Raw genomic sequence first — 19,156 nt, forward strand, 5'->3', positions numbered from 1 at the left:
CCCTGGCATCATTTGAAATGGTAAATGGAAATAATACTGTAGCTTATTATAAATTAGATTATTTAATAATATTGGGTTATTATTGAGCAGAGTCAAATATTTACTGCCATGTTTCCCAGAAACATTCATTGTTTAGCACTGATAAGATTGTGCTAGTTAAGTTATGGGAATGATTTGATTAAAGTTGTTACTGTTGAGTTGGTTACTAAACGGTGTTGTGAAACTGACATAGTTTAGCTGATGTTAGGTAATGCGTACCATGAATAGGTTCAAAAGTGACGTCCCTGCTGCGAGTGTGAGACAATGAGTGAGCTTGATGCAAGTTACATGTTGCTTTAAAAGCTAAACCTGTCTCTGTCAGTAAGTGAAGAAACCTCACCGCAACCAACACACAACACATTCCTGAGCGATATATATAGCCTATATATTTTCTTTCCAGAATTGGTGTGTTTATATTTGTTTAGTGTCATAACCAAACTCTAACACAGAGACCATGGTCTGTGATTTCTGTATGTTTTGGATTTAGCTATACCTGTGTGATATGGTATCAATATTGCATGGAACTGTAGTGCAATAGAATATATTTTCAATTTGACAGCACTTGTAATTGTGACTAAATCTTTCCTGTAGTTAGTTTTTAGAGAGTTTCTAATCCCCTGCCCCTCCTCCTCCTCTCTCAGGTTTGCTTTGGTCAGTTTCAACACTGCAGGAGGAGGTGAAATCTTCAACAATGATCGACACATCAACAGCTGCAAGCAACATAAGAAGACAGTCATGTTTTCTTCACATTCGCCAGTTCAAAGCGATGGTCAGAAAGTGGCTCTGAGTTTGTTGATGGGAGTGATTTAATCACTACTGGGTGACTGGCTTTGTCAAACAATAATCATGATCATCTTCCTGCTGTACATTGGTGAAGCATGTCCTCATCTTGCAAAGATGAGAATTGCAAAGGTGTCTGATGCCCCCTGTTGGTTATATGATTTAATGTTGTAACCTCACCCTTAACTGCTTGACTGCATCTGTAACAAATTACAGTCATCACGTGTGTGTATCATCCACACGTCAGTTTTGGTGTTATAATCAAAAAAGTAATCCAAAACAATAAAATACAACCATGATTCACTTCATAAAAAAAAAAAAGTAATCCAGATGAAAGGACATATTTACCGAGTACTAGGACTAGTTTTAACAATACTGGTAACACTTTACAATAAGGGTACATTAATTAAGGGTTAGTTAATGCTTAATAAGCATTAACTACCCTAACCCTTAATTAACAGTTAACTAATGTGTCTGGTATCATTTACTAATGGTGTTCATGTTAACTAAGGTATTAATTTATACATTATTTAATAGTCATCTTTATAAACTATTAAATGTATAAATTAATACCTTAGTTAACATGAACAACATTAGTACATTACACATTAGTTAACTGTTAATTAAGGGTTAGTTAATGCTTATTAAGCATTAACTAACCCTTAACTTAGTGTACCATTACTGTAAAGTGTTACCACAATACTTTTGAACAGTAAGGTTGATGGGTGTCAACAAGGGTGTGAAGTTGGAGATCCACAATTTTTGCCTGACCACATGGTGATTAAGAAGAGGCTTAGAGATTGTCAGCCACACCTTATTTTTAGGGGGAAAATGAATTAATTTATTGAATCATGAATAGCATTATTTTTCTTCATAACCAAGTGTTATATTGACCTTGTGGAACTTTGCAAAATTTTGATTTCTTTTAATGAGTTTTATTTCAAAGACCTTTAATCACATCGACTCAACCTTTCTTGATTTTACCCACAGTTGCTCCTCATTTGCTCATTTGTGTTACTTTTCAGCAAACACACATTTCTAACAGCACACACACACACACACACACACACACACGTTTCCACCAACTTGCTTTACAGGATGGTGTTAGAGGTGATGAGCTCTGCCTGTGAATTCCTCTCTTGTAGGAATGTTAACTGCAGACGGTCTGCTAGTAAAGGTCTGTGTCCAAGCTCTGCCCTTGTTTTCTGGGCGGTGATGAGACAGACCTTTCCTTCAACTGGATCCAGGTTCAAACCCAGTGTGTGCAAGCATCTACCCTGCTGAAGTGTCCTTGAGCAAGTCCCAGTGTCCCTACCTGCTCCAGGCTGCTGCTCTGTACGGGATCCTACTCTGACCTTGCTGGAGGGGGAGAGCAGAAAGAATTATCATTTCCCTACAGGGATCAATAAAGCATTGCATTTATATTATTATCTCTTGGCTGTTTGAGAAGTCATCTGATGAGAAGGTGGACCAGTGTTGGATCGGCCCTAACCGACTCACTGCTAACACCCCGTCAGTGTCCCAGCTGTCTTCACCATGACCTCTTGCAAAAATGGATCCAGACAGAAATCCATTCTGGCGAGTAGATTAATGCACATAGAGGTGATACACTAATCCAGAATAGGCTGACTGGTGCAAAATTAACTTGAAGAATGATTTATTTATGGAATTGCACAAACTGACCATGGGTAATATGCAAATGCATTTTTTATTTCCAAGGTCAGAACTGCCTGCCATCATAACATGTGCACTGTATGAGGGAAGTCACACACTGGACCCGGATAACTTTGACTATTGCCAAAGGCATGGCCAGCAGCAAGAGCTAAATTGAGACAATGTAAATTAGCCAGTGGAGAAGATCTACTTATGTTAATATGTGGATCAATATTAATGTATGTGTGCACTGACCTGTCAAGATGATTTAACATCAAGATGATTCAACATCAGCATTGTGGGAAACATCACCTTTTTGCATTAGTTAGTGAGCTATAAACAGATCCCCAAAGTTCCTTCACAAATATGGATTTATTATTTGCAATCCACAATATCAACAAAGTTGCAAATCCTCATCAATACATTTTATATGCACATACAGTAAAAGGCTACACCATTTTTAAATTGAGACAAACAACAGTTGAGGCTGTGTGATATTATCAATCTCAGTCTTCACTCTGCCTGTCCTCAACTTGCTGTAATGAAGAAGAAAGCAGATATCAAAACATGGAACCTCCTAGGTAAAGGCTTAGGTAATGGAAAAGAAAGCTGGTGTCTGAAATGAGATGTGACGAGCCTGTCTGCTCCATTGCTCTTGGCAAATCTATAGAGAGAGATATCATAAACACTGTGCAGTCTCATTAGAAAGGACATCTGTTATCTGTCTTCCCACTGGTTTGAAATTGTCATGCCAAGCATGACAGCTAGCTTTTGATATGACATTAGTCATCACAGTTGGCATGATAAATCACATATATTAATGGCACACAACTTTTAAAGTGTGTGGAAAAAATATTTGATTTCCTCTCACCTGTCTACGTTGCAGCTTGGTGATTCACTGCTGACCTAATTTAACTTTCCTTGAAATCTCTCACTGTTATACTGACAAATGGAAATTTCTCTCTCTGGAATTTGTTCTTCGCTGTTTTCTTCATTTAACATGACTGCACTTTTCCTCAAATGCATTTTCCACATCCTCCCCCAATAAATATTTTCCCCTGTTACTTAGTCAGAGCTTGGCACTCGTTCTGGACTCTTCAATACAGCAGCAGAGACACTGGAGCTGCTTGCAGACCTAGTGCTGGTGTGAGCTGAACTTTTTCCAGAGAAAATACAGGGTTTTGCTAATGAAAACATGTTGGAAGCAAAGGGTTAAAGATCTCTATCCATTATGCTAAGATAGGAGAATGCTCCATCCACAGCTACGTCACATTCTGAGCAGACACAGGAAGATCTGCAGGTAGCGCTGTACTTGGGCTAGTGCTATTGCTTTGGAGCTTTACAGTTCATTACCGTGAGCTTGGCTGCCAACATGCTGAGTATGTTGTGCCAGTTGGCGCTACTCACAAAGAAGGAACCAATGCCCACTCCTCTGGACCCCAAACTGTGCTACCTCCTCCTAATGCTCTGCCTTTGTGTGACAGCCTGGCCACATGGTAAGTAAAAAGCATCTTGATTATACTTCTGATTGAATATTGTTCCTGTATAACATTGGACAGAATCTGTATATCACTTGGCCTCTTCTTTCTGAGAGTGATGCCATTTGAAAAACATTTTCAACAACATCTTTTATTGCTGACTAACTCATGGGACAGTTATTCCATGAGGGTGAGTCATAATGTGCTCACTTCTGCTGTCTGAGTTTTGTGTCATTCATGCTCTGAAAAGCTACAGGCTGTAAATGTCTCAATCTGGAACAGGTAATAGGGCAACTACTGGCACAGTATACAGCATTTTATGTATATTTTGACTTAGAGTCTAAAAGCTTTTCATGCCAATGACTGACAAATAAACACATAGTTTATGGAACAGAATCTGGGAGAATTTGATTTAGCATATAGCCCTTTATCACAGTCAAGTCTCAAAGGGCTTTACATACAATATACATGTCATATACCATACTACATCATACATATACATACTACATATATATACACATCATACATCCTATACTAGATCATATACATATTTCATATACATCGTTTACTACATCATATACACTATACTTTGCCATATACTAGATCACATACATCATATGCCATACTACACACAAACAGACTCACTATGGGTAATTTAGAGTCTTCAGTTCACCTGACCTACATGTCTTTGGATTACTGGATAACTGTCTGTGGGTAGAATGAAACCTATGATCAGATTATTGAATCATATACATTTTCTCACTGTGCTAACTTTTACTTTATTTGCTGGGACTTGTGAGCCTCTCCCAGAACACTTTGCACTGCTCTAAATGCGGCTCTATATGGTCTATATGTGGGGATGCATTATGCTTATTGTGTCTTTGTGTACACTGTGTTTTTGTCCATCAACATCTACCATTCAAGATATATGGTCATGAACCAAAAACTGGCATATTCAGTGGGGCTGTGATTAATTGCGTTTTCATTTTCCCAAAGGGAATAAATATTATGGCTGATATTAATTAATCATAAAATTGGCCACAGCACCTCCACAGTTTGTCCAGTCATCATGAAATGTGGTACATACAGTATGTTCCCTACAGGGAACCATCGCTTGCAGAGGCATTTTGACATCAAACAGTACGGGGTGCTGCTAATGGCAGAAATGTGTATCTCTTACTCTGCTAAATGAACTTTGACCACATTTAGTAAATATGCTCTGGGGCATTTTGATTGGTGTGAACGATCACTCAGTGGCTTGCTGCATGAGTTAATGTGGGTTTGAACTTAAACCAGTTATTATAAACGAGTTAAAGGAACTTTGGTGTTTGTGGGTACAAAGGATGTTGCAGTCTCTCTCTCTGCCATGTTTTCTTCTGCATTTCATTTTTCATCTCTACGTTTTAAATTAGATGAATTAGACAGCAAAACTATTTTTCTGCTATTTTGGAGAGGGGAAGGAAGCCCTTTATAGTGCTGATCTATACTGTTTCATCAGGATATGCTTGCTGTACACTAGTATCTGCCACGCTAATTTATATCCATTTGCCTCAAAAAGCAAAGTAAACACAAAAACTACCTTGTTTGAAAAAGCTGAATCAAGTCAACTTAATGTTTGATTTGATACTCCAGCTAATGTTTTCTCAGTCAAGTAAATAAAAGGGAATCAATAAATCATTGCTCACCATGAGGACATCTTGAAAGTTCCTTGAGTGCTCTTTAGGTAATATATAGCATTTCCTGCTATAGAGATAAATGTCTAGTATACCTCTACAGCCACAACCTTTTACATTTTATTTTGTATTTTGACAACCTACTCAGGGCCAAATAAGATTATACAGCTGGATATCAAGTTTGATGCCCATGCCCTTTATTTAGACTCCAGAGCAGTGGGAGGAAACAACTGTCCGAGCTCGGAGTGGAGCAGCATGTGTCGGCCATGTTGTGAGTACCACCTGATCCAGTGCCGCTGTCCGTCACAAGGCTCCCGGGTCGGATACACCGTTCCCTGCTGCCGCAACGCTCTGGACCAGTGTGACCCCTGCATCTTCCACCCAGGTACACGCTCACTTTCAACTCAGGTATTCCTTAAAGGGGTAATCCGTGAGATGCTTGATTTATTTTATTTTGGTCACATCTTTGGTGCATTGCTGTGGTGTTTCTGCACTGCACTTCCCAGAGATCATCTGTCAATCAAACAGTGTGGGCGGAGCTTGTATTTTCTGTTGATGCAGTTTGAGTTTCTGTAGGTGGCGCTCTTTTCTTTGTCTGTTAAGCCATGGTGGCTGTCACTGCTCACGATAACTACCCAGTTCTTCTTTTATTTATTCCAAACAAGCCACTTGCAGTAAACGCATCACTTCCTGTGCACCAGAGGAAAAACCTTCCTGACACTGGGTGTTTACTGACTATAGGTTGAATCACTATTGTGTTATATCAACCAGTGATACAGAGTAGCAAAACCTATTGATATGAAAATATTGCTGATTAAATGTAAAGATGAATTTAAACATGGACACTCATTTTTGACCATTCAGTGGTAGTACGTGACTTGTATTACAATAATAATGATCAAAACTCAACCCTGCGCTGCACTCTTCAACAGGATCAATAGACCATCTTCCCTCAGCTCACTCTGTCTGTCTCCCTGCCAGGTTGCAGTCTCTTTGAAAACTGCAAAATGTGCCACAATGGAACCTGGAAAGCCAATGACGACTTCTTTGTCAGAGGGAGATTTTGTACTGAATGCCGCCAAGGCTGGAGTGGAGGGGACTGTAAGAGTGAGTTGCATATTCCTGTTGTTTGATGAAGGCCATGCTATAGAATAATATTTTGAATCCGGCAGTCATTATGTAAATGGCTGTGGCACCATAGTTGACATGATAAAATGTTTTGGAAGTGGCTAATAACCTGCTACTGCGTGACAAAGTGTGTAAGTTATGGTTATGAAGAAGAGTTACAAATTTTGCTTAGCACGTTTGAATTAAATAGGCTGTATAATTTTACTAATGCTTCACTAAAGGAAGAGTTATGCATTGAACAAGCAATACATGGAATCAAACTTCTATACAAATTCTATACAAATTGTGATTGATAAACCTCACCTAATGCCAACCCTAGCCCTTATCCTAATTTCAGTCTAACAGAAATTCTAACTATAACCCCTAACCCTGGTCCCTTTTTGTAGTGAGGACTGACAAAACTCACTTCGGAGGATTTTCATTTACAGTCTTTATATTCTTGTGCTCATTTGGTCCTCTCAAAAACACACATACCTGCAAACATACCAGCACACCATTAACTAACCATTAAATAACTTGAAACAGCAAACAAATTCTGTGTTCAATTCAACTGTGATGAGTCATCTTTCACAGGAATGTGCACTTACTATGTGAAAATAATTACACTTGCTTGTTTTGTGGTTAGCATGTGGAGGAGTCATTCAGCGGTCTCAGGGTCTCGTGGCTCTGGAAAGTTACCCAACCAATGGCCGGTGTGAATGGAGAGTGCAGGTGCAGCCGGCCCACAGCATCGAGCTTCGGTGGGTCCCTTCAAAGCTTTCAAGTCAAATCCTTTACCTGGAAAGAAAAGCAATGTTCCAAACAGAAGAAATGAAAATTATTCTCTAGAGCGGTCTCAAACCATGTGAGAGTCTGCAGGTTTTCGTTCCAACCAAAGACTACACCGAAAACCTGCAGACTCTCAGCTCTCCATGGCTCTCGGTTTGAGACCCCAACTCTAGAATAAAGGATATGTTTTGTTTTTGTCTGCTGGATATCGGTTTTCCACTGCAATCTGCTCTACTGGGGATCAACTCTGCACCGGTCTCTCATCTGAGGACGAGGTTAAAGCGGAGTGGATATACAGCAGTTAGGCAGTCCTACATGAGGCATGAGAAGCCCAGATACCAGCCTTGTTGTAAACACAACTTCTGTGCTCAGAAGACAAGTGTTCAAATCCCATCAGCTATGTGAGACAACACTTAAAGGATAAGTTCTGCGATTTTGGACCTATATATAATTTGTCTCTTACATACCTGTAGTACTCGAACTCGCAGACAATATTGACTCGAGAGTCAGCTGTCAGATGAAACAACGAGCTCCATTGCCTCTTGCTGCTAACAGTGAGTCTAAATGGGGTTTGTCAAAATATCTCCAAAAAATCCAGTCTGTGAAAACGATATGGAGACCGACCAACATATTTCTATCCACAGCAGGAAAGCAGCAGCACCGCACGATTTCCACTCAGTGTATCATCTTCTACCAAACTCTACTGTTTACAATGTGACAAAATTAGATCACTCCGCCAGTAACGACCTTTCACCCCACAGAGGTCTGTGCTACGGCAGAGAAAATTGTTCTGTGATTTCCTGATTAGTGAAAGTGTGCAGAATGTGTGCAGAATGGAGGAACTGAGCTCTCAGCTCTCAGCTCCCCTGTGGAGCCACAAACGGCTTTTTTGGAGATATTTTGACAAACCCCATTTAGACTCATTGTTAGAGGCAAGAGGCAACAGGAGCTCGCCGTTTCAACTGACAGCTGACTCCAGAGTCACTATTTTCTGCAGGTCCAAGTACTACAGGTATGTAAGAGACAAATTATATCTAGGTCCAAAACCACCAAACTTATCCTTTTAAGTGTTTCATATTGTTTTGAAAAAATAATTTAAAGAAAAGCTTCTGTTTGGTTGCATTGCAGGTTTCAAATGCTCAGTCTGGAGCCTGACCACAACTGTCGATATGACTACATCGAGCTGCGCGACGGCGACAGTCTGAGCTCCCCTGTGATTGGCCGGTTCTGTGGGGATCAGCCGCCTCCTCCAGTAAAAAGCTCCAGGAACGTCCTGCACATCCTGTTTGTCTCAGATGGCTACAACAATTTTGATGGCTTTGTTCTGACTTTTCAGGAGAGTTCAGGCAGGTATAATAATTGTTAACGATGCAAATGGCACATTTTTGTTTAAATATCATTGCTACAGTCCTTTTAACATTATGTAAAAATTTGAAAATGTTAAGATTTCTTTAAACACACACAAGCAAACACACGCACAAACATACAGTATATACTGTATATATGTAATGTGGTGGTAAAGAATCACCTGATGCATTGCAGAAGATGATTTCCTCTGTGGAATTCATTTAAAGGGATATTGTCCTGTTTATAACATAATAACTTGTTTGAGAAAAAGAAAAAGAAAAAAGAAAAGAAGCGCTCATTATTTTTTTTTAGTGGGATAATATGTTGCTCTGTTTGATGTTGAGGAGTGACACAAATAAACATTATCTATCTATCTATCTATCTATCTATCTATCTATCTATCTATCTATCTATATATCTATCTTCATATTTTTGGGTCATGTGACATTAAAATTGAAACTTTTTTGCTTTTGTGAGATTCTTATGCAATGTAAACCTTATTTACCATGATGTTGAGAGAAGTATCTTTTGGTGTCAAAGTGTCTTTTGGCATACAAGTATTCAGAAAACTTTGACATACAGTATACCGTATTTCCTCTAATAGTGGCCTGTAGTCAATTAAAAGCCGGGTCTCCGATAATGGCCGGGGCCGTCGTCGACACGAACAAATAAAGGCCGGTCTCAAATACAGGCCGGGGGAAAAAACAAAGGAAACAAGACTAGTTCAAAACCTAGTATATGGCTGCACCGTGTCCGTCTCCTCTCTCCGCCGCTGCCTCTCCACCGCGCCCACGGCCCGCATTGATCCTCCCGATCCGAGCCCTGGACCCCTGCCGAAATCTCGGCCGGATCACCGGGAACACATCGGCGCCCAGGTTCAGTTAGCTTCAGTTAGCTTCAGCTTACATGCAAACAACGGTGGATACCGGTAAACTCCTGGTGCCTGTTTGTAACTGTAGTTTGTAGTAACGTACAAGTGCCACAAGACGGCTCGGCCGGCGGAAGTCTCTGGAGCATGCCGTCGTCGATTACCGTAATTATTAATTACAATCGTAATGCATTGCAGTAACAAAAAAACGGCTACCTAACGTACCCCAACAGAAGCAGATCAGAAAACAAGGAGGCTTCGTACTAAAATATGAGCAAATACTTATCAGAGGGAATTAGAAATAAAGGCCTGTCTCTAATATAAGCCTGCTTCCAATAAAGGCCTGGTACCCTCTGCAGTTGAGGTAAATAAAGGCCCGGGCCACTATTAGAGGAAATACGGTATATATATATATATATATATGTATGAGATATATATCATGATGCAGATGATGATGATATGTAGTTTTATGCTACTCTGCTCTCTGTCAACGCAGTGTGCAGCCCCTCCCCCTGTCTCCATGGTACCTGCTTCCTGGACCCCCTTCACTCGTTCCGCTGTGTGTGTGCAGCGGGGTTCACAGGGCCGCGGTGTGAGAAGACCGGTCAGTGACACACTCTCTCTTACACTCTCCACTCTCTAATAGGCCTCTTTGAATCCATCCCCAATTACGTATCTAACTTGCATCCCTATTTTCCCTTCTTTTCCCTTACAGACTTATCTACTAACTTGACAAGATGGTATTTCTCTACAGCTGTTAGGTCCTTGAATGGATGTCAGGGGGTTCTAGGGAAAATATGTGTAAAAGTTACTTCAATAAAAGAAAGAACTGAGAGTCAAGTTAATCTATCATACACTTAAAGGAATAGTTCACCCAAAAATGAAAATTATGTCACTATCTACTCACCCTCATGCCAGCTGAAGCACAGGTTTCTTTGTCCACATAACACACCCGGAGGTTGCCAGCACAACTCCATAGCAGCCTCCATAGCAACTGAAGTCAGTGGGGACCGGTTCTTTAGAGTTCCAAAAAGAGCAAAAAATGACCATAAAGTTACTCCATACAGCTCATGCAGCATAATCCAAGTCTGACAGTCAAACAATCGCACTGTGAGTGGAAAAGACCGATATTTATACCATTATTTAGCGCAAATCTTTCGAAAACGTTCATGCTTGTGCACACCCAGACTTCGCACGTTTATGTTAATCTTCCTCACTTAGATAATGACATTATTTACACTATTCCTTTCATTATGGCTTCCACTTATCAAACACCTCTACATAGTAAAATACCATTCATGCAAAAGATATGCATCACTGCCAACCCAGAAAGCTTTGATAGCATCGGAATGATGCCTGATATATTCCAGTATAGGTGACTTGGACTCGAGTCACAATTTCAACTGCTTGAGACTTGACTTGATGCATGAAGAGAAGACTTGAGACTTGACTTGACTTGGGTTCTGGTGACTTGGGACTTGACTTTGACTTGTGCTTTGATGACTTGAAAAGGTTTCTAAAGTCTTGACAAAAGATCTTGTGTTTGTCTAAAAGACTTAGATTAAAAGTGATGAGCAGACGACTGAATTTAAATTCTGTTTTCTGAATTTGGATGGAATGATTTAAATTATTGAAGTTGAAACAGATTATAGAAATCAAACTCATGATGCTCTTACCAAGTTTTTATCCTATTAAAACCATATTGCATTGAAAAGTCCTAGATATTTCGTTTTCTTTAAGATATTAAATTGATACTGGACTCTTGATTTGTTCTGACTTGCTATTCTACATTTAGACTTGAGATGTGATATTAATAAAATGGACCTGACTAGGACTTGACTTGGTAATCTACATTTAGACTTGGGACTTGACTTGAGACTTGTGCCTCAAGACTTGAGACTGACTTGGGACTCGAGCAAAGTTGGTCACACCTCTGCATTATACTGTAATATACTTTTTCCAATCTATCACAGCCAGAAAATGTCTCCACAGCTCCAGCTATCGAGAGTCGAGCCTGTGAGCCTCCGGAGGAGCCGGTGAATGGCTACATCCTGCCAGCTCATGGACCGGGGCAGGAGCTCATATCTGTACGCTACCAGTGCCACCCGCCTCACACACTGACTGGCACCCAGCAAAGGAACTGTCTGCCTAATGGCACTTGGAGTGGCTTAGTGCCCACTTGTGCTAAAGGTAGTTTTTGTTGTTTTTACCAGGTGGTTTCTGCTTTGTTTTTGGTGTTTCTGTACCAGACAAATAATGTATTTATGGGGGTAACTAGCTTGAGCCATTATCTTTTAGCTTCTCTGTGTGTCAATGTCCATCATGTCTTTGTTCTTCTCTTCTCTTCTCTTCTCTCCTCTCCTCTTCTCTCCTCCTCTTCTCTGCTTCTCAGCTGTCTTCCTCTCCCGTTTTTCCTCTCTTTACCTCATGTCACCTCACTTCTTTCATCTCTTATTTTTCTCTTGTCTTGTCTTGTCTTCTCTTCTCTTACTGTACTTACTCTCTCCACTCTGTCTCTCTCTCTCTCTCTCTCTCTCTCTCTCTCTCTCTCTCTCTCTCTCTCTCTCTCTCTCTCTCTCTCTCTCTCTCTCTCTCTCTCTCTCTCTCTCTCTCTCTCACACACACACGCACACGCACACACACAGGCCATGTAAGCAGGGCCCGGTGTGCCCCTCCACCCAAAGTGCTTAACGGCTACTACAAACCTGCTCCTGACACGGTTGGAGGTACCGAGATGATTGAGTTCTTCTGTAAAAACTCCTACATTCTGAGTGGAAACCACCAGAGTACCTGCCTCTCCAATGCATCCTGGAGCAGCAGGCCGCCCAAGTGTGTGAGAGGTACTTGTTTTCAAAAATACATTACGGCTGGGAACACACTATTAGGCACCAAGTAGCTTACTTTTTCCATTTCAACGCCGTGTGGGGACTGCTGAAAATGTTTCTGATGCATTACTCACACTGTTTGTTTATCCAACACTCCAATTTACCTGGCAGATGACCTGTTTTGATTGATTTGGGAAATTGCGTGATGAGTGTACGGTAACCCAGGCTGTTTCTGGCTCAGTAATGGTTTTGAATTATTCATTAACATGGCTCTTTAATTTGTACTCTTTACTCTTACAGGTTATGCATAGCGTAACCCTAGGTCTCCCTCAATGACTTTCTCTTTTGCTCACACAAGCTGATTCTGGTGTGCTAATACTCACCTGATTGATTTGCCTCTGCAGCCTGTCGAGAGCCCAAAGTGTCTGACCTTGTGAGACAGAGGGTTGTGAAGTCACCTCTCATATCAAGGTAGGCTGTGACACTGTATTGTGTGTATTTACATGATTTTCTTTAAGGCCACTGAACCATTGACCAAGCAATTTGAGCAAATAAAAAAATATGTGGTTCTCAACCATTTGCCATTGGGACCCAAGAGACTGCAGGTTTCCATTCTAACACTGAAGGGGAGAATGGGGTAGGTTGAGCCAGTGGGTAAGATGAGCCACCCCTTGTATCTAGGCATCTGTACCCCAAATTAATCATGTGATTAATAGATGAAGAAGAGTTATTCATTTCCCTGAATCTGCCCCTGAAACTGAACTACTGCCATACTGGTAAGACACTAGTGAAATGATTGGGACTTACCCTCAACTTGGGGTAAAGTTGTGCCAAAAGACCAACTTTTTTAATGTGTCATACTTCTAAAACTGTATTAGCTACAGAAAATGATTTAATTTCCACGAATGCCCAACAACCTTAAGTATACATAACAGTTATTCTTTGAAATAGGTACTCATTTATTTTGCTATAGTAGCTCAAAATGCAAAACATGCCTCATTTACACTTGTTAACTGATTCCCTTATTAGCATACCTTCAACCAGAGAGAGGGAACTAATCAGTGAAATCAACTGCTGTAGTGTTTCGTTGGGATGAATACCTGCAGACCCCTGGAGCTATTCAAGTGCATGTATATAAAGAGCCATTACAATAAACTGTCACTTTGCCACAGGGAGAGTCCAGACCAAAGGCTCCACCTCTCCTCCAGGTATAAGGTATACGACTTGCTGGTACCCGGTTTCATCCCGCATATATCAGATAAGCAGCTGGAAACGGAAGACACCACCTCGGATGAGCTTCCTCGTGGTTTTCACCAACTCTACACAAGCATTGAGTACAGGTGTGCCTCCCTGCTCTACCGGCACAGCGGCAGCTCCCGCCGCACCTGTCTGAAGACTGGCAGGTGGAGCGGGCGTCATGTCTCCTGTTCACCAGGTGAGAGCAGCAGCGGTTCAGACCCGGTGTCAAGTGACGGACCATTTCACCCTGGTTGCTTGACACAATGAAATGAAAAAATGCCATAATATATACCTATTTAACAATAAATGCCAAGAAATGTACAAAAATTAGTAATAATAATAATAATGATAATGCATTTAATTTGAGGGCGCCTTTCAGGACACCCAAGGTCGCCTTACAATGCATAAAAAAAGAAAAACACACTCGAAACAGATAAAAACAGCGAAACATGGCAACAACAACAGCATAGACAAGACAAATGACATAGAGTGGGCAGACACGTGTAGGAGGGGGAATAAAAACAGTAAAACTGTAAGGATAAAAGGGGAAACGCATAGTACGGTGAGGGTTACAATGAGTAGGCCAGTTTGAACAGGTGAGTTTTGAGGTGGGATTTGAATGATGTTATGGTGTCAGACTGTCAGTTATAGTCTTGTATTTTTATATCAAAACCACATTACATTTACTTCCTGGAAAACAGTGCATCTTTAACGGTTATCTCTGTACTGTTGTACCAGCAGCACATAAAAATTCCAACCAATAAAGCATCACAGCTTTTTAACAATCCCACCCCTCCCATCAAATAAACACTGTCTTTCTCTCTCTAATTGACATCCCATTGGTTTACACTTTTGAATTATCCCTCCCTGCCCCAACATCCTGTTTCAACAGGAAATACATCAATTTAAGGAAGCAAGATGCTCTCAAAATGCTGTTTCATTGTGACTTTAAGAAGAAAAGCTGCACCGGGCTCACAGACATTTGTGTCCTACTTTATGTCTGATGCTGTAGTCAACAAAGTGTGTTGCAGAGCTTTCTCTCTGTAAAGAAAATAACAAATAATATACAAAAATACAAAAAAAAACGAAGAGCTAACCATGATAAACTGATTCAGTATTCCTTAGAAATTACATCATTCAAGCATGTTTTTTCAGTCTCTAAAGATTTTAACAAATGTTGTGTAGGCCTAAAAAATCTGAGATATGAAATGCCATTTCCTTTTTTAACCTCCCTCTCTCACTTGCTCTCTTTCTGACACATTCTTCCTCCTCTCCCACTCTTCCACTTTCCTCCGCAGTGTGTGGCAAATTTGCCGCTTTCAGCACACACAAGCTCACGGACACTCGGTGGCCGTGGCACGCCGCCATTTATATCCGCTCACCTCCCGATCACAGCGGCGACACCCGGAGGGGCCGTGTCCTGAGCGTGTCCGACCAGCAGGGGGCCTCAGAGGAGTCCGGGTTCTGGCACCTGGCCTGCAGCGGGGCTTTACTCACCCAGCGCAGCGTCCTGCTCGCCGCTCACTGTGTGGCACAGAAAGACAGGCAGCAGCCGCTCAGCCCGGCCCATGTGAAAGTGGTCATGGGAATACAGCACCAGACATCCCAGGATCAGACGAAAAGCCTGCAGCACCTCCGGGTATAAAACCTTCCACCGAGCAGAAACCCCCTGCTTCGGCTGCTAGAGCCCAGTGCCAAAATCCATGATGCTTCTTATATTTTTGTCCTTAATTAGTTGAATCCGTAGAACAGTGAATCTAGAATAGTTTCACTGTGGGGGTTTGGTAGTCCAACCACATTAACAAAACAACATGCATCATATAATGTATCTAATAGGCTTTCAGCTGTAAAAGGGACGCTTATATCAGTCTTCTCAGTAATGGTTGTACATCTTGGCTGTCGTGATTTCACACCTTTTACTTGAAAAAGAGTTGTGCACTCACACCTCGAATATGATTAATTGGTTGTTAAATGTTTTGAAGATCCACAGCACCAACTGAGGTCCAGTCTGTGGGAGGAGTGATAATTAAGTGATAAAAAAAACTGACCTGTGATTGCTTCATACCAAAAGGGGAAGCCCAAATTAGCATCAATCCGCATCATTGACTGATTGTTAAATGTCTTGTTTTACCAATGCAAAGTCTACCAAATAGAAGATGCGATGCTGAAGCATTTATCTTAAGAAAGGAATCTGAATCTTCCAAACGGCTCTAATCTCTTGATAGATTTTTGTTTTGGTTTTGGATGAAGCGAGTGCACATGCTCATGAGTAATTGGTGCTGGAAGAAATCCTGGGGCATTTAGTTGTGCACTTACCGCTTTGCCAAGGTCCTGCCAGACCTGGGTACAAATATGTTTGACTGAAGTTTGAAATATTTGAGCAACTGGAGGCGTACTGCATTGATCTTGCCAGACGTTTCAGCAGCGTCAGAAGTGGGCACATCAACTGAAACAAGATCAAGCTTTCTCAAGTATTTGTATGCTATTTTGCCGCCAGTTGCATCCATTTTCACTCACGCTTATGTTTTTCTCTTTCTGCCTCACCAGGTTTCAAATATTGTAGTGCATCCAGATTTTTACTCTGCACTGGACTCCGATCTGGCTGTGCTCAAGCTAGCGGACAAGGCCAAGATCAGTGAGCGTGTGTTGCCAGTGTGTCTACCCACAATGCAAGGTGGAGAGGTGACCGCCCAGGAGGCCTATACTGCAAGATGGATGGTAGCACAAGACCAGAAGCGCCCAAGCCACTACACCCACTCAGGCCAGACTAAACTTGTGGAGTTGGGTGATGTTGCGCAATGTGAAAGAGAGTTTGCTCAAAGAGGAACACATACCACAGTGATTAGTGACAATGTACTGTGTGTCATTAGGAAACCTTCCAGTCCTGGCAGCCCTTGTCCTGGTGTTATCCCAGGCATCACAGTCATACCATCTGTGGCTTCGTCCACAAGCAGCGCTTTGTCAAGTCATGAGACTCAGGACGCCTCCAGCGCTGTCTGGCAGCTGCATGGTTTGGAGAGTTTTAACTATGAGGAAAGGAACTGCCATGAGAGAGAGACTTACACAGGTCAGACACGAATAGCCAACTTCCGAGACTGGATAGAGGAAAACATAAAGTAGATATCTTTAGTAATATCTGCTGTAAACCAGATTTTCAGCTACTTTCACCTTAAACGTTCATTTATTTCTTACTGCAGTCAGTTTGCTCCATCAGGATTTCAACGCTCAGAGATGGTGGAATTTATTAAGGGAGAAGACGTGTTTTGTACCAGGTGCTATCAATGTCATTAATACCACATGATGTGTGATCTGTTTGACTGTTTGTCTACATGTGTACATGTTGTTGTACTGTATGTTGGCTACTTGCACCATTTCAGTCATGTGAGCTGCAGAAAATATTTTCCTTTTGTGTGGACATTTAACTCTATTGAATCTAACCTTCAAGAATTAAGAACTGTTTTTTAAGTGCAGTGCTATTGCATTGTAGCTGACCTCTCTGCTAAGGCTATCTTAATTTCAAACAAGTATGTGATGAGTGGGTTGGTTGAAATACACAACCACGCTGTTTGTCTGCACATTCACCTGAGTAGCGTTTGAATCACTTCCTTGTATAGTTTTTTTTTTTTGGTTATTATTCACTACTGCTACTATGACTAATAATAATAATACATTTAGGTGGCAGGGTGGCCTAGTGTTTGCAATAATAATAATAGACTTTATAATAATGGAATTTATAAAGCGCTTTTCAAAACAGTTACAAAGTGCTTTACAGAAGACATGATAAAACAGGTTTGTATCTGTTTTATAGGGTTAGGGTTATGACTGATGATTAAGAAGGAAAATGAAAGAATAAAATAAATAAAATAGATATAGGAATAGGGATGGAACGATACATCGAAATTCAATATATCACAATACAAAAATGTGACAATATGTATCGTGGGGCAGAAAAATGGATTGCGATATTAGCCACATTTTTGCTGACCCATCACAATTTCACAAGCCAATGCCATTGCTAGAAAGATTTGTGGCTCAGAAATAAACATAATTCTGCACAGTCACACTTTGTTGTCACTGAACTTTTATTTATTGCATCGTATCATGATTGTATCGAATCGTGAACCTCACATCATGTATTGAATCGTATCATGAGATACGCACATGTATCGTCACATCCCTATAGTGTGTGAAGAGACTGGAGTTCACCACCTGTCTTGGCAAGCATCCACCCTGCTGAAGTGTCTTTGAGCAAATCACTGAATCTCTAGCAGCTCTATAGGGGAGTCGTCATGAAAGTGATCCTGACCTTTGACCTGCCTGGAGCGGGGAATGTGAAAGAGAATTTCCTTACAGGGATGAGTCATGATCTGCAAAGTAAAACATGTTCAGGTATGCAATAGTTCACTTTGCAAACTTGATTTACATTCATAGTTTGTATATTTAATTCAAATTTCAACCTAAGAAATAATATGTTTTATTTGGTTGATATAAAGCGTTCTAACATCCAAATAGGTCATCATTGAGAACACGCTGAAAAATCTCTGCACATGCAAGTCATAGCTTGGCATGCATGTCGGAGCGCCGCATGAGTTCACGTGCATGGCAGTAAAGCATGTACAGGCCATGTACATGTTCATCTGTTAAAGTAAATATGTGCATGTGTGTCTGCGGTGCGTTTGCATGTGAGGTGATGCGTTCGTGAGTTTCTCTGCAGACTGTCCAACATGTGCTGTCATTGAGAAACACACTGAGAGGATTTGCTAAACTTAGCTCTTACTCCTGAGACGCAGACACCCTCTGTGCTCTACGCAGCTTTGCTCAGGACACCTTTTAAGCCCGGCCAATTAAACAATGAGCGGCACAGTCGTTCGTCCCTGCAACTTGCACACTGCATTACCAGGATAAAGCAGAGGATGAATGGCAACCCAAGTTCTATATTTCTCGTGTAAAAATGACTTGGCAGTTGCAGAAGTAAAGACTAGAAAATACTGAAGACTGGATTTTTATTGACAATTCTGCTGCACACCCAAAAATAGAAATGAGACCACATCAGTAAACATCAGTAAATGTCATCAATGTAAATGCAATTCATTCAAAGCTGGTATTGTTCATTTTTGCAAGTGAGGTGACTTATTGCCCTGTACCTCTGGCCTTAATGTTTTGCACTAGAGGCGGGCTCCATGTTAATGTATGATGTCATGATGCTAAAAACAGTGGGGGTGAATGTCTGCTAATCTATTACTCTTTAGCTAAGAAAACAACCCCCTCTACCCCCCACACCCCCACACCCCACACACCCCAACCGCCGATATCTGCTGCACACCAGAGAGGAGGTACTGACCTCTCATCTCCAATCCC

The 19,156-nt window shown here is 41.1% G+C and overlaps 1 protein-coding gene across 1 annotated transcript; it reads left to right on the top strand.

Moving 5' to 3' along the window:
• Nucleotides 1-3,844: 3,844 nt before the first annotated feature.
• pamr1a (peptidase domain containing associated with muscle regeneration 1a) lies at nt 3,845-17,178 on the top strand. The gene is made up of 11 exons (XM_071905682.2): nt 3,845-3,968; nt 5,829-6,008; nt 6,605-6,730; nt 7,377-7,491; nt 8,648-8,865; nt 11,733-11,936; nt 12,380-12,574; nt 12,964-13,030; nt 13,768-13,994; nt 15,097-15,437; nt 16,346-17,178. The coding sequence occupies exons 1-11, from the start codon at nt 3,845-3,847 to the stop codon at nt 16,916-16,918; spliced, it is 2,370 nt and encodes a 789-aa protein (XP_071761783.2). The 3' UTR covers nt 16,919-17,178.
• The last annotated feature ends 1,978 nt before the right edge of the window (nt 17,179-19,156 follow it).

This window comes from Centroberyx gerrardi, chromosome 1 (genome assembly GCF_048128805.1).
Source record: "Centroberyx gerrardi isolate f3 chromosome 1, fCenGer3.hap1.cur.20231027, whole genome shotgun sequence".
Lineage (NCBI taxonomy): Eukaryota > Metazoa > Chordata > Actinopteri > Beryciformes > Berycidae > Centroberyx > Centroberyx gerrardi.

Coding starts and splice junctions, on each gene's coding strand:
- pamr1a (XM_071905682.2), top strand. CDS start 3,845: ATGCTGAGTATGTTGTGCCAGTTGGCGCTACTCACAAAGAAGGAACCA. Junction 6,009..6,604: donor CCCCTGCATCTTCCACCCAG/GTACACGCTCAC, acceptor TCTCCCTGCCAG/GTTGCAGTCTCTTTGAAAAC. Junction 15,438..16,345: donor AAAGCCTGCAGCACCTCCGG/GTATAAAACCTT, acceptor CTGCCTCACCAG/GTTTCAAATATTGTAGTGCA.